At 43.1% G+C, this 16,913-nt stretch overlaps 1 protein-coding gene across 6 annotated transcripts in view; it reads left to right on the forward strand.

Annotated features, from left to right (window-relative positions):
* The window catches only part of LOC135934275 (high affinity 3',5'-cyclic-AMP phosphodiesterase 7A-like), a 65,245-nt gene that overhangs the window by 29,393 nt on the left and 18,939 nt on the right, over nucleotides 1–16,913 (forward strand). For all 6 annotated transcript variants that reach the window (XM_065475897.1, XM_065475893.1, XM_065475896.1 and 3 more), the window contains exon 2: nucleotides 15,779–15,908. In XM_065475897.1, the coding sequence (XP_065331969.1) occupies nucleotides 15,779–15,908 (130 nt within the window). The remainder of the gene's footprint in view (nucleotides 1–15,778; nucleotides 15,909–16,913) is intronic.

Genomic DNA, 16,913 nt, shown 5'->3' on the forward strand with positions numbered 1-16,913 from the left:
TATAGTCGAGTGCGTTGTTAGCGATGTTTGAATAATTTGACGGAAAACTAAGAATAGCCACATCTATACAGAATTTTCCCACGGAGATTTTCCTACGAAACGCAGGTATTCGCTAATTGCATCTCTCCTTTATTCCGCAAATGGCTCTGAAGAATGCCCTCAAAAATTCTAGATGCGCCAGCTTCCACGGCAAAGAAAACTATAAAAACAGGCTGTGTGCGAAACAAGTGCTACTGTAGCTGCCGCAACTCGGCGAACACAACTTTTAAGCATCCGGCTGTTATAAAAGTTGTAAAGCAGTTTATCTCCGCTGCACTCGCGCATTTATCTCCTGCGCTCTTCACTCAGTGTGCGGGAGGATATGGCGGTTTCTTGCCACTCCTGTGAAATTTGCCCCACAACCCGCAACAACAATCGGTCAACGGATGCTTGGCACACTATATATAAACTTGTGGATCCAATATTTCCTGTTTTTATGGGACTCTGATGCACCGACATAAAAAATTGACCATTCAGTTTTATGGATACGCCCTGGGGAGGGGGGGTTATTCGAATTTAATATATCGTTTAACTAAAAGAGTAATCAGCTACAGAGAAGAGGCGTTTTTCATCACATCATCACATCATTCCAGAAATGACAAACCGAGAGTGACTCCCGTGCGAAGTTTGCGCAATGCGAGGAGCCTCCGGAATAGCGCAGCATTCTAGAACGCAAACGAATTGCGCGCCTGTCTTGTGCCCACGACTGTTTTCTGCGCCGAGCAACGCGGCGTCGGCCACTCAACGTCAATTATTCATTCCTCCACGGATTATGCAATAGCCCGCCGTCCTCCAGCGCTCTGCAGCGGGCTAATTAGATGATAGACGCCGCTGATAGGACCGTTCTCAATGAGAAAGACGCTGTGTTACTGCTTTCATCTGCCCGATCCGGATCACAGGCGACCAACAACCGAGTGCATCTGTATAATGAATGCATAATATGTGCAGCACAAGCAGTTCGCTCTCGCCAGCGGCATGCATCTCTCTCACTCCACTCCGGGTCACCCGATATCCCATTGATTGCATTGCACAATGACTGCGCCTTTAACCAGGTTTCAAACTAACGACGTCACCGTTGGTATGGGGGTGCAAGGATTGTCAAATCACGCCGCCTGGATCTCCACTAACTGACCGAATAGAACAGTGAAAATAGCGAAACTCAAAGATTGCACGGATTCAGATGCACAGACGGTCACACATTATCACACAATTCAATTAAAAACTAAGCAGATTTGTCAAGAAACCATTCCGTTCGTCAATGTAACCAACGATAACTACAAAAGCAAATTTGGCATGTAGATAGAATATACGAGAAATTTAACATATGACACCAACGGTGTTACACATTTCAAGACTTAAGTAAAAATCATGCCCTGTTTTCTAACAAACTAGAATGTTTAAGAGATAAATTGAAACTAATTCAAAATTGCATCCTGTCAATTTTCGAGTGTCCAATTGTCTTTTGCAATTAGATTCTAAATTAACCTTTTGCTTCAGTGACACGAGTTGCGGTCGTTCAAACATCTTTTATCTGAAACGATTTGCGAAGCAAAACGCGGTGACGCCGTCGTCGCCAACAAATAATAAAAAGAAACGGCCTCGCGCCGGCAATCATCACCCAGCAGCAGCCATGAAGCAATTTCAGCGTGCAAATTGGCATTGCGAATTGACGGAGGCGTCGCGGGGGTCTATTCTGGAGCAGTTGACAAGTCGTTATGGTCTCTCACACGCACAGCGTGCACACAGACACACATACACACGCACCTTTGGCTCCAGCTTGGATGCAATCGGGCGGCGTATTGATCGGCGACTGCTGCTGCTCTTCTGCGCGCTCTCTTTCTCTCCAATCTGCCTCAATTTATGCGGCTTTATGCTGCCTGAAAAGACGGATTACCATTCAGCTCCCTACGCCGGCCGGGCACAACAACCCTTGTTCGCAGCAAGACAGCACCCGCACCATGTAATAATTATTATCAATCGGATTGTGACGTCACTGGCCATTCACAACATTCACGTCTTGTTTTCTTTGTATGTGTGTCGTTTGCTTTTAATGAATGGCCGCGCTGACGATCCTTTACGGGGTTTCCTTTTATCTCCACACGCCCCTGACGGAAGAAAAGAGACTGCCATTCGATCGATTTCAGATTTTATGATGAGGAAAATTTTCTGATCAGCCCACTTTTCTTGAATCATCGATGCCCTGTTCTCTGTTCTTAGCAAAAATTCACGTAGAGTTGACAATCTCCTTTCTTCAAGATGCATCCCCGTTAGTTTGCATTGACAAGGCATATTTCTTATAAAGCGATGAGCATTTCTGGGATCTATATATTACTAGCTGTCTGCCCAATGTCAGAGATGGCAAAAGGTGGTTAATTATGCGACTTGAAATGCTCAAAATAAATATCTCGAAGGGCTGGGAGGCGCACCGGCACCACCTGACTTTCGCACCTTTCCACCGGCTTTAAGGGCAAATTTCTTGCTTTTCAATAAAAGATATTGTTGCGGGGAGGTGAAAAGATGGCCATATTAGGCTCATGTTCCTCTGTGGCCCCATGTTATCGGCTCGGCTATTTTATTGGGACCCAGTGAGCTCATAGCCCACGGGATGTGCTCAGTGAGCAGAGGTTCTATGAAAAAATAAATGATAAATAATAAGCGATCGAATGATACGCAGTTTGGAAAGACGCCTCCGGGTAGATCGATGCGACGGAAACGTCTAAACGCGCTTGTATTTTGCTTCGCTTGCGTTCCTCGCGTGATAGATTCTCTTGGGGCACGTTCAAACTCCTTGGCAGCAGCAAAATCTGTTGTTGATGCACCAGAACGACCACTTGTCATACAATAATTCAGGCGTCAGCTTTGACTAGCACGCCGGGACATCTGTCTTTGAGGCGCGATTTTATTTTCAGCAGCCTTGGACGCGAAATATTAATGAGAGGTGATGATTTGAAACAGGGGCAGTTTTGTTTCTGGATTTATCTTGCCGGACACTTCTGTCACAACTTTTTCTCAAAGTGCTCGTGTTCGTTCGTGCTTGTTCTGTAAAGAAAAATACAAGGTAGTAGCTAATTTCCGCTTTTGAATATCAAAAATATTTTGCTGCTTACAGCTGGTTCCATTTAAAAAATCTCAAGGTTTCCATCTTTTTAGATTTAAATCTAACTTGTCATGAGAGAGCTAGCAGTTCTCTCGTTCAGCCTCCTTTCAAAAATACGTAGCATAATCCACCCTAGGCTCGCGCAACAAGGGAATTACTCATGATTGACACGGTGAATTGCGAGATATCCGCTGTTGCCCTCATTAGAAAGTCGACGTGCCCTGGACAGAATTGAAACACTCAAGAGCAAGCTGTTGGAGTGCCAAGAGGCGAGCGTGGATTAGCAAGCGATTTCTCTCTCCTGGCGACGCACTTGCTTGCGAGAGTAAATCAAAAGTGCGTGCGAGAATTTCCGGCAGGCCTAGGCATTCTGGAGGCGATTTGGGCGGCACTTGCCGCCTCTTGGGTTCCGCCGCCGCCGAGGCATGCACACGAGAGCGAGTGCTTTACCGTAATAAGTCTGGCGCGGCTCCAGAGTATCGGCGACACCACCCAAGCCAGACTGTCACTCAGTCACTCTCGTTCGCTCGCAGCAGCCCAAGGAGGAGCGTGTAGTTGTCGCTCTTTCTATCTCTCTCTATCTCTGTGTATGTGTGCAGAATGAGAAGAAAAACGCACTGGGCAGAGCATGTGAGAGGACCGCCCAGTTAAGTCCCAAAAGAGCAATATCACTGATTAATCTCACACCATGTTTGAGGAAATCTATCAGTCAAGGATGACATAGTAAAGAAAAATTATCCTTATTTAAATAGAAGGACTTGCAAAATTTAAATGGTTTATCTTTGTGCCTCTAAATTTGATATTTTGATTAATTTCATTCATCTTGAGGTAGATTTTCTATTTGTGCTTCCTGTTCGTTCAGTTGAACATTTGCAAATTTGAATGAATCTGTGAATTTATATTTTTTTAAATAGTTAACTGATGAAATTTACGTCCAGCTGACTATCTTTTAATAGGTTAGCAAACTTTAAAATCAGCTTTATTATGAATTTCACGATTTCCTGCTTAAAATAAATTGAAATAGTTTTATTGCTCTTATTTTAAAAATAGGAAGTAGGCTTGAGTGGAACCTTTTTTCACTTGGGGCTGAATCTGTCGGCAAAGGTTTGATTTGTGGGAGGCAGTGCGCAGTTGGTTCAAATACGTTGGTGCTCACTGCCCCGCTTAACCCTTTGAGGCAATCTGCCTTGAGGACACTTAAGGCGACCCACACACACCGATTCATCGAGATGAAAAGTGGGCACGCACTCGCGCTGCGTCTCGCGGCTATTATGGGAATGGAGTGGTCAAAAATGAGGCCGATAAATATTATGCGGAATTCATCTCGACTGCCAAGATCCAAAATATCCAAGCGTACGCGAGTCCATCGCCAAGCGACGGCCGCGACCGCCCGATTTGCATATTGTGCTGCGAGAGCGTGGTCCAACAAAATCTCTCCTCTCTCGTCGCAACTGCTCCATTCATTTTAATTCATTCATAGGCCGCATTAATTCATTGCCACGCCGCTTTTGCGGGGATTACTGTAGTAGCAAGAAGAAGATGAGGTGCCCTTCGCAAGTGACGAAGAGCACTGTTCCTCTTTCGTCAATGAGATTCTTCGTTCGGTCGTTGAACCAAATATTTGACAATCACACGAGCGACAGAAAAAAAACTACATTATTTGAAGTCATCTGTCAGAACAGAAAAATCGAAGCGGAAAATCTCAGCTCTTCCCTCTTCCGTGGCTAACGAGACATTGCTTTTCTGACTGCCGAGCTCTCGGTGTCGCCGATCGTTGTAATAATAACACCATCGCCCCACGTTTTACCGCGCAAAAATAACGGAGTTCGCTCTCGCTCATTAATTCGCGGCTCGTTAGTACGGCCGCTAATTGGCTGGATTGATTGCGCTCCAAACCAAAGCAGCGGCCAAGTTTGAATCAAAGGCTCCTTTCAGGCAAATGAGCAAGCAAAGCGGCCTGTCCTGCTGTGTGCACCTGTGTTTGTGTACCAATGCGGGACAAAGGGACAACTGAAATGTGGATGGACGGCTGCATTGCTTTGAACTGTGCTCGGACGTGTCGTAGAAGCTGAGTTTTAAACTGGGCCACTTTCAAATCGTCCAATTACAACAGAGGTTGCGGTTGACACTTGCTCAGTACTTTTATTTGAGCCAAACTTTTTCTTGATCTTGCGATCTTGGGCCCCCAGAATCACACGACTGACGCCATTTGATAAATTGTTAACAGGGTGCAATGATTATAATTGAACAAACTGATTTGTATTTATTGTAATCATTGGCTTTAGGAAGAATTTTTGTATTATCAACCCGAAAATTTTAAAGATAACAAAAAAATAAATCCTTTTCATTTTTTCAAAAGTTTATGTTGCTCACCTAGGCTCTTTTGGCCGATTTTTATTCCTCTGCACGAGATAAATCCAACGTTGTATGCATTATTACGGTAACTCCTTAATATATAATAAAATTTAAAGTAAAGATATGCAATGCTACTTGGGTAAATTTTGATTTTAAGTACATCCTTGATGATAAGTTTATGCACTGACCACACGGGGCTTTCAATGTCATTTAGTATGATTTGCAGTCCGGGAAAGTCCTCTCCATTTAAGAAACACTCAATTTCCCTTAAAAAAATTGCCACCATTGTAACTTTTGTTTTCCTTGAGTATTTGTTTTATGTTTAATTTTAAAACTCTCACTGTCATTTGATCTCTTTTCCTTGAATAAGCAGCAAAAAATCTTTTAGATAATATGCCATGCAAATAAAAGACTTGGAAACGTAACTTAAAACTTTAACACTAGTCGAATTAGAAAAAACAATCCTTCAGCTGCCTTGCAGAAAAAACGCCGACGTGGGCTGCGAATTGAAATGGGCAGGCGGGCAAAAAACAGCGGCTGCAAGGAAAGGGCAAAAGTGGCAGGCGGCGCAAGTGGCTCTCGAGTCGGGAAGCGACCGGCCGAGATGGAGTGAGTGATGCTGAGCAGGTTGCCTGCCTCGTTCATCCGCCGAAACAAAAGCAATCGCGCGCGGTGCAACTGCCGCGCGCGGCCGAATTAATTCGACTGCCGACCGCACGTTTGTTTTCGCACGGCGCCGCAAGCGGAAATTGGAGCGGCACCCGTGGCCTAATTGCTGTTGACACGGGCGGGGTTCGTTCGCTCCGACGACCAACGAAAACGCCATCCGACCAATTAGAACGCAATAATTACTGCCCCGGCCACATCTGCCTGCAGCGACCGCTCCCGTGGGAACCAAAGCCTGCCTGCTCGGGCCCGAATTGCTGATGTGAGCCGCTTCTTCGCCTCGGTAAAGGCGATTTGCCATGTCGCAGAGCTGCTGAATACCAGAGACGCGGCTTTGCTCTTCCAGACACGCCTTGCTTCTGCTGAAATGACGGCTTTCTTGCGTTTTCTTCTGAACAATTGTTTGAACAATTCCAACTTTTACTCCCCAAAGGCGAATCATGAAGCGATTAAATTATATTTAATTTTTTACGCCACAACTATTTAGCGGAAGGTTAAAGGCCATGTTGCTGATGTTTTTCAATGCGACTATCAACGCTATTGAAACATCTTTTAGGAAAAGAAAAAAAGAAAAATTATTGGATTCTTAAATCATTCTTAAAGTTATAGTTATGCGTTATCAAAATATCTTTGCTCTTTTTTTTCTTCTTAACAATTATTGGATTTGACTTCAAATAGCTGGCCTGTAAATTTTCTAATTCATATTTCGTTCGCTAAAATTAACGGATAATTTAATTTTGCTTTTTTAACAGGTCGAAATATAAGCCAGTGAGTTTTCATGAAAAGAGGGCCTCTTTGGTCCGGCCTGTTCAAAGCAATGATTTTTCGCTCGACTGCACGCTTTCAGCCAACAGTCGTGCGTGAATAACATAACCACAACAGTCCGTCTAAAATTTCAAAAATAAAAGGACTAACATGATATGCTGACAGCCCACCAAAAATGGCACTGTTTCAACCGGCGAAATGGAATTAATACGCAAATGACCGCAGCCGAAGTTGAGATTATACTCGCAAAATAAGAGTGTCACTTCATCTGGCAGAGAGCCACCGCCAGTGACGTCACTGCTTTGTTATTTATCACCAAAGCGGCCAGCAGCTGGAGTCATTTCGTTCACTAGGTGCTGCTGCACCACTTTGCAAACTCTGGGCCTGGCCAACTTTGACCCAATTTCGCACGGAGCGCGGCACTGCGCCGATGCTAATTGGCGCGTGTTACATAAAGTTAATTATTTGCAAATCTAGTTTATGACTAATTTATTTGTTCGTCCCAGGCATTCCGCTTTTAAAATCGTTTCGTCGTCGCTGTCGAGGAAAGGTGCTCGCTGCTGACATTGCCGACCATTGAGGAACTCAGGTGCGGTGCATATGTAATTATAGCATCACTCAGCACGAGTGCGATGGCGAGAAAAGCAATAAAAGTTTGCTGGCGGGAAATGTACGTGGGTGTGGGCGTGCAAACTTTCCTAATTTTCCTGGCAGCCGGCGAAACAAATTCGCAAATGCAGCTGACTGCTCGCGGTTCGATTCTGCTGCGACGAAACTTTGCTTTTGCCACCACCGCCGCTGGAAAGAGAAAAAGAGGGAGACTGCAGGGTAGCTTTTACGTATTCTTGGCAGCGGTGGTGCGTACGCACGAGAGCGGTTCGTTTTATGTAACTTCTCTCGCGGCTTGTCCGTCGTTTGGTTGGTTCTTTGCGAGAGGAGCCGCTCGACTGACGTCATCGGGCGTAGTTTTTGGAAGGTCGCGCACCATATTGCCTGCTCTCGTCTGTCCATTATCTCTACGGCATAATTGAGATTCACGCCGGTTCCCAAATTGAGCATATTTACCGCTAAATTCTCTTTATCCCTAAATTTAACAATGAGACTGAAAATGTTCTAATAATTGTTTTAACTACTTATTCATCTTTCACAACAAAAATCCCAGTAAAAATATAGATTTGTAAAATCGCAATAAATAAAACTTACTTAGGTTTATCGCCCTTAGATTAAGGGGATTATGTTCTCTTTTATCATTTCACATTATGGTGTCCATCATTCGTCAGTGTCTATAGGGAGGTTTTTGAAAGGAGGCAATTATCTACATTTCTCGTCCGTGGTTGATAAGAAATGAAAAGGCCCTCTTGCTTCTATATTAGCTGATCAATAAAGCTGCTGGAGTGGCTTTTTCGACGTTAAGCAATTTTATTAATTAACTGGAGCGTGTGCGCACACATTTGCCGACTACGACTCTCACGGGTGAAAATGCCAACTTCAAAGCTGCGGCGTCGAGAAAGATGGGCTAGAATTTTGGGCTCGGGGTTTAAAAACACTCATACGCCCACAGCCAGTTTTGAAGTAAACACAGAAACGCGCGGAGAGATTTTTGTTTGGATATATGTGATAGCTGGCTGCTTCCGACCAACGTTTCAACGTTTTTTCCAAGGGTTGTGCGTTGGATGGCTCTTCATTCCTATGTATTTACGCTTTAAAAACGGAGAACTCTCATTCGTCGATCCTCCTTTGAAAAGAGGTATAGAGGTTTCGAGTTTGCTCTGCATAATGCAATCCTTTCTATCTTGCACGCGAAAAGAGCTTAAGTATTTCAAATTTTGTTATTTGATGAGTGATCATAAAACTGTGTTTGTTATATGAAGGCTGATATCTTGATAGATGTTTCTCAATACTGTTCTGTTTCTTCCATAAAAAGGTAAACTGGATGCTCAAAAGCTGTAAATCAATAAGCCAAAGATAAGACTTGAATGGTGAATTCGACAAAGAACTTTGCTAATTCCTTAAACTAGGAAAGACTGCTGACAGAAGCCAAAGAGTCAATATTTGCGGAAGAATCAATAAAAGTGCTAGCGCCTGCCAAACGCTGAATCTGCCCGCTGTTACGCATAACCATTCACTTTCATTGTAAAATTGCCAAATTGAGATTTTTGTGGCCTTTCGTGAGCATTATTTCAGCTGCCTGATCTCCCCCTTGTTTTTTTATGATGAGGGATTTCCCCAGCTGATCAGCAATAAACATAATTTTGAATATATTAAATTCCGTTTGTAACCGTTCAATGTCATGCAGCTTATAAATCAACATATTTTATGAGCATTTTTAAAAAAACTTTTTAACCGCATCTATAATGCTTTCCGTCCATGATATCGCCACAGTTATTTGCAACTACTGTAAACTTACGCTTTGTGTAGACGTCTCAGCCAGCCGGCTAATTTTGGATCACGTAGTCAGCCGCCAGCCGCCGGTTAAAAAGTTAAGAGAAAAAAGTTACAAAGAAAACAAGCCGTTAAGCAAACTTCACTTTAAAAATTTTGTCAGCTGCACCAGCCGTCGGCGTAAACGCTCAGCCACCGCCGCGCTAAAATTTAGCTGCAGCCGGTTCAGCCAGCCGCCGCCTGAAATTACCTCTAGCTTTGTGCCAACTTTAAACACAAACATATTATACAAAGCTTCAGACTGTCCATCGACCGCCCTGCAGTTGGGGGAGGCAAAGTGTTACCAATAGAAAATTAAAAGGCACTGATCCCCTGGCTGCATTACAGCACGGAGCAGATAGTTAGTTGGCCCGCGAATAATGCCACTCTGGCTTTTGTTGACGAGTCGATTATTTTGTCAATGCTGAGCTGTGTGTATGTGTGTGTGTGTGCGCGAGCTATTTGCTCAGGTGATTAGCCATCGCGCGGCCTGCCTTTTAATCCCGCGCGCCCAGTGCAAACAGCTTTGATATAATAAATCCACAACAACCGGCAGCACTGGTCCCCTCCCACAAAAGCATACACTGCGAACGTCGCTTATGCACATAATAAACGCCCGCGTTTGCATTTCCAGCGAGTGTGTTTAGAACGAAAGTGGAGTATACCTTTATGTGCACCGCGGCTGCCGTGCGGTGCACGCAGCAATTTTCTCCGCCGCGCCGACCGACAAAGTGTTTATCAACACGGCACAACAGCCGCGCGCGCGTCTTTTCACCCGTGTATCGCTGATTAAAATCGATGGAAGTGGAAGTCTTTTGTTTTCATTACGGCCGGGGGATGAAATAGTGAAACCGTTGTTGGCTGAAACCGAATCGCGATTTTCTTTTCTTTGACGTCACAAAGCAAGCAGAATATTTTTGCACCGATGGTTATTTATTAACACTGAAAAAACACTAATCGATTTAGAAGAATTTTAAGAGGTCGAAGAGAAAATTATTAATTTCTCTACAAAATTTCGTTTAAAATGTGAGCCTGGCTGGAATACTCGGAGGAATGTAATCCCAGTCTGATCCCAGCAGCGATTAAATCCTGCTTGGCCGTCCAGTTTAAAACTTGTTTTTAAGTCAGCCTTGTCATAACATCATGTGCTGAAATTTATAAAATCGTAATCCTCAGAATAATTTAGCAACGTAAATTGTTTCACTTCATCTCCTTACAACTTCTCGAAGAAATTCCTAGGATGATACGTTTTTAATAGCGAAACCTGACTTTATGAGTACCAAGTTCGGTATTCGATTTTTTAACGATTTGCGCAGGCTGAAAATGTCACCTAAGAGTCAAACATGAGTGAAAATTGTGTTTTGATTTGAGTTAAATTTGTTTTATAGACAATTTTTTATTGAGTTAGTCATGAATTGATCAGTTTTGATTTACTGAGAAAAATTTGCGCTTTGTATACCTTTTTTAAAAAGTAAAATCTCCAAATATTACTAAAGCTTCCTTTTGTTTGGTTCTTGTATTTCTGAAAAAAAAAAATAATGTTGGCTGAAAATTAAGTTTGTTTAATAAAGGTTTTGTAAATAATATCCAAAATTGATTAATGGAGCTCCACTAAATCAGCTCAGAGTATTTGGACCAATTGTCTCCAGCCATAAAGGAGCTATTAGTGATTTTCCTCTTTAGAAACGACAAATCGATAAATTAGAGGCTGTCAAAAATTATTACGATTGAAAGAAAACTCCATAAAATCAGTTTTTAAAACGATTCCCAATGTAAACCGTATACAGAATGATTTTATTCCTAAGGCACTTTTTTAATCAGCTAACAATGTTAAAATAAAATGCTTCCCCTCTTTATCTTACTTAGTTTACAAGTGCTGAAATTTAATAAACTCCCCACAAACAAATAAGATTATCCTTTTCGTTCTTACGATAGAGCCGAAATGCCAAAAGAAAAAGTTGTCGAATGCCAGCGTCTGAAGTTCTGATCTTATTTGCAATTCTTGCCTGCCTCACAATCTTTTTGATTCGAATTTTACAACGCATCGCACGAATTCTAAACTCTGATTAACATCGAGAAATGTTTTCATATTGGCAAATAATCGCTTAAATTGCCTTTTAAATGAACAAAAGGCCCTCTCTGAGGTTTTTTCCACCTGGTTTCGGGGATAAAAAATTGCATGCTCAAGTTAAGACCACATTCCACGTGAGAAACGGCGCCACTTGTAAATTCAGATTCGGCAATTTGTATTCGCGGCGTGCTCGGCTCTTGTGTAGCGTTTGCCGGGCGCAATTTTTCTCCTTGTCCGCAGCCTCGCCAACTGCGAGAGTGTGTACACACAGTATGTGTGTGTACGCACTTACACGGGGTCGGTCTTGTCGGCTGCAATTTCGCTGCCCTTATCGCAGCCCTTTCATGCACTCGCTCCATCCCAGGTGTAAACAAAACCGCCGCCGCTCGACACGAGCTCTGCCAATAGAAACTCGCGGCGCGCAAAAAATGGTTTACGCGCCGACTGCTTTTTCCCTTCTCGAGAGTGTACAATTTCCTGAGCTGAAAAAACGGCCGACACTTGACTTGAGCTCGCACACTGCCAGATTTAATCAACGTTGCTGTGCGCGTTTTCTCGGGCACATTCATGCACCGAGAGTGCGCGTTTTTCATTTCGAAAATGATAATAGAACTGCTGCTTTTGTTTGTACATACTCGCTGGAGCTGGCCTGGCCTGGTTGCTCATACACACACATACACACGCGCATGTGGAAATAGGTCGCTGCTGGCAAATTTCACGAGCGAGATGAGAGAAATGCTAAAGTGCACGTATAGAGCCAGCCAGCCAGCCACCCCGGCCGACGAGGAGCGTAATTTTTGCTCTGGAATGAGAAATGTTATGACAGCGAAATGTAGGCAACCAGCTCGACGCGTACGTTGCGCGGTTCAACTTGCGTACAGCGCTGTTTTTATTATTTACCGGGTGTAAGCAAATTGTCAGTGGTTTTTGTGATTTCACCCCTTTTTCTGCGCTCGACTTGAATATTTTTGCATTTTGTGGAACGTTCTAAATGCAAATTAGCCCGTCAGTACGTGGCGTATGCGCGGATTATACGTTTTAATTGGAATTGGGGCGCACAAAGGCGTGCCTAATTACTTTCATCAGATTCGTTTCTGGCATCGAATGGTATTTGAATGTTATTTGGAAACAATTGGGCAGCTAAAGAGCTGGAAAATTTGCCTGCAAATCGATAACCAAAATCAATTTGATTTAACTTTTGTTTATAAGTTTTTAGGAACTTATTAAACTCCCATCAAACGGTCAATATTCACAATCAGAGTACTCATCGGACGCCATTTTCCTTCCCAATTTCGACTTAACCAAAACATTCTAGAATCGATGCATTGTTTTATGCCAAAAATCGATTTTGTGACATCAATAAAACGGTAGGCAGGGTCAGAACAAAATAAATTTCGCAGACAGCCAGTCTGGATTTTTTCAGCACGTTGGCTCGTTCCACGGCGTGTGTATTTATTGGTCTCGCTCGCCGGTTATTGCGGCCAACTTTTTGTTAACGGCTGAGCAAATATGATTTATCCACACACACACACACACACACACACACACACACACACACACACACACACACACACACACACACACACACACACACACACACACACACACACACACACACACACACACACACACACACACACACACACACACACACACACACACACACACACACACACACACACACACACACACACACACACACACACACACACACACACACACACACACACACACACACACACACACACACACACACACACACACACACACACACACACACACACACACACACACACACACACACACACACACACACACACACACACACACACACACACACACACACACACACACACACACACACACACACACACACACACACACACACACACACACACACACACACACACACACACACACACACACACACACACACACACACACACACACACACACACACACACACACACACACACACACACACACACACACACACACACACACACACACACACACACACACACACACACACACACACACACACACACACACACACACACACACACACACACACACACACACACACACACACACACACACACACACACACACACACACACACACACACACACACACACACACACACACACACACACACACACACACACACACACACACACACACACACACACACACACACACACACACACACACACACACACACACACACACACACACACACACACACACACACACACACACACACACACACACACACACACACACACACACACACACACACACACACACACACACACACACACACACACACACACACACACACACACACACACACACACACACACACACACACACACACACACACACACACACACACACACACACACACACACACACACACACACACACACACACACACAGGGCAATTCCGTCTCGGAAAAGTATATAGAGCAGCAGCAGCAGCGGAAAAGCCGTTTTTGAAACGTCGCCTTGCATGACAAACTCGCTCGCTCGCATGTCGTGCCGAGGAAAGCAAGAAGCTCCTGGAGGAATTGTTCCGATATACACTTGATCCGTGCCCGCTCAGCTGGCGATTGCATAATTTACGGCGCGGCCGCATAAAAATATAAAACGCCATTATTTCGAGCTCTGGGTAAATAAACGCGGCGGTGGCCACCCAGCAAAAAGCTCCCGTCTGCTCAGCTTATTTCTGCACCCCAACTATTAATATATGATTTTGTGTGCAACGCCCGGCAACCCGCCAGTGGCTGGCCACACCGGCTAAAATGAAAAATTCGGACGTGGATATTTCTGAACTGGTGGAGGCAATAAAATTCACCGAGTTCTTGAGTGTTGATCGACAAAATCAAGAGCAGAATCAATGGGACGTAAAGGCCGACCCGATTTTGCCATGTATAGGCAGAAAGCTGTTAAATAATTTTGAGAAGAATATTCAAAACGTCCAGAGATAAAGAAATGAAACACAAATCACTACTTGTATTACCAACGAGAGAACCCTGGGTTCATTCCACTCTGACTTGCAATTATTTTCCTCAAATGTGTGCACTTTTGGGATGTTTACGTGGACTACCAGTCCAAAATTTTCAATCTAGAATTGTTTTTAGTTACATTTACTGATCAATTATTTTAGGAAAAACTTTGTTCTATCGTGATGATGTTTGGTATACATACTCCCCTTGACGAGACAAATCGATTGATGAGTCAAATTTGACTCTAAAATTCTCGGAGATTTTACCATATAAAGAAAGTGTAAAAATCAGGATTTTATAAAAGTTTTAAAAATACATATCGATCGATTCGTCTCATCAACGAAAATCTATGTACCAAATTTCATCATGATTAGATGGAAATTGCCCATTTTCAAATATTTATAATTGGAATCCCCATAAGGCTTCAAACTAATGTTCGGATTCATAACTAGGAAATCATGCTAGATTGAAATTCCCTTTTCAACTAACAAAACAGAGGGTTCCTCACTGAAGCTAATTTTTAGAATTCATATTATTTCATAACCTTTATTTTTTAGGTTTGATGCAAAATTCTGAAAACATCAGAGCTGCAGCGTGCTCTATTTTCACAATCAGTCACTTATATTCCTTCCCAGCTATCAAAATTCAATTTCCACCATTTTTTAACATTTATACTATCGACTGCACCCCAGCTCCATTACGTTGGTTACCATGCTAAAGGAAGAGACCCGAAAATGCTTGAAACATGCCTTGAACTTACGCCAGCAAAAAAAAGTACGCACTGCACAAGGAAAAACACTCCTTTACCTGAAAAGTGCCATATATATTTTTGCTTTGCGAGTATCACAACAATAGTCTAGACGGAGATTAAACACCCCCGCTTTTTCGTCCTCACAAAAAATATGTTCCGTAAAGCCTTTAAGTCTTTATAATTAGAGTCAACTAAAAATAACGAGGCGGCCTGTGCTGCAGGAAATCAACTTATTGTTAGCTTACCACGCAATTAGTCATTTAGCCAAATTAAATTTTCTCGTCGGAGGAGAAAAACACGCACGCAACCGAAACGCACCCTCTGCGTCCAAATCCCCACTTCCGGCGCACTTGCACGAGCCCATTCATCACTTAATTTGCCCCCCTTAATGGGAATTAAGTCGGCTAATGGACGGGGGAAAGCACGCCCCTGCTGCCTGGCCGGCTATTAAGGAGCGCGCACGTATTTTGTAGGCGCGAGCGGAGAGCAAGCGAGCTAGCGAGCGAGGCCGGCCGGTCTAACTAGCCTCAACGAAGTGTTTACTTTCGCGATATCGAAAGTGCTATGTATTTACGTGGCTGGTGTGTGCTTGTGTGTTGCAGAGACGCTCGAGTGCGGTCCAGAGGGCCTCGTCTGCGTCATCGGGAGCCAGCGACTCCGCTGCTGCAGCTCAAGACGCCTGCCCGCCGTTCGACGATGGAGCCGCGTCCTCTCTCTACATTCGCATGATTGGTGAGTGCCAATCACTGTTTAAATACAACTCCTCGCCACGCTGACCGTCACCCCATGGCGAAAATATTGCTGTCGTCACCGACTGTTTTGATTTCGAGTGCTTGCTCCATTGCTTCTTAAATTATTCCTACGACTTTTCGATTTTTGAGGCAAAAAGTTAATTAATTAAATAAAAATTGACAAAAAGAATAAATTTAAGATGATATCTAAAACCGCATTTACAAATATTTGGAATAAAACTATAAGAAAAATTAAGAAATGACGGGAAAGTAAAAAATATAAAAATAATAATAATAATGCGTGGGTGAATATGGAGGGCGAAAATATTTCCTGTTTCTATTCTTCTCCTTTACATTTGTACTTCATTTGTTTTGAAATAAGACAGAATATTTTAGATAATTTATTTTAAAATCTAAATAAGTGCAGCTTTCTCTTAAAATTTCACCTGTTGTAAAAAATCGCTTAAGCGTTTTACAAAAATTATGCACATACATTTGAAATTATTGATATTAAGATTATTGTTTTCCAACCAGTTATTTTAGTTCCCACCTAAATTGTTCCAAGAACAAGCTCATAATGGAAAATTGTCGGTCGTTGAAAAGCAAACACATTTTATGTTAATCGTTTCAGACGAACAACTGATATTATATTCAAACAAGAATTCAAAACCACTGCTTTTATCATGAAACCAAACGCGAAATGCTGGCTGTCCGCACGCCCTTGCATGGAAGGGAATATTATTGTGAGGTGACATGCTTTGCTTAGATAACATCAGTATCATCAATTATTCAGCAAAGAGCGAGAGGCGAAATCACGAAAGCCACTTTCCGTAATCAACAGTTGGGCCGTTGCAGCTGTGTGCGGAATGTATATTATTAGCATTTGTCTGTGCGCTATCACCGGGGCCAATTAATTTCGGTTGGAAACCCGGGAAGCAATAACGAGAAGAGAGAGGGAGCAATCGAGGCCTGTGAGCAAGAGCCTCATTCAAATTTGAATTTCGTC

The sequence above is a fragment of the Cloeon dipterum genome, chromosome 1 (genome assembly GCF_949628265.1).
Source record: "Cloeon dipterum chromosome 1, ieCloDipt1.1, whole genome shotgun sequence".
NCBI classification, from domain to species: Eukaryota; Metazoa; Arthropoda; class Insecta; order Ephemeroptera; family Baetidae; genus Cloeon; species Cloeon dipterum.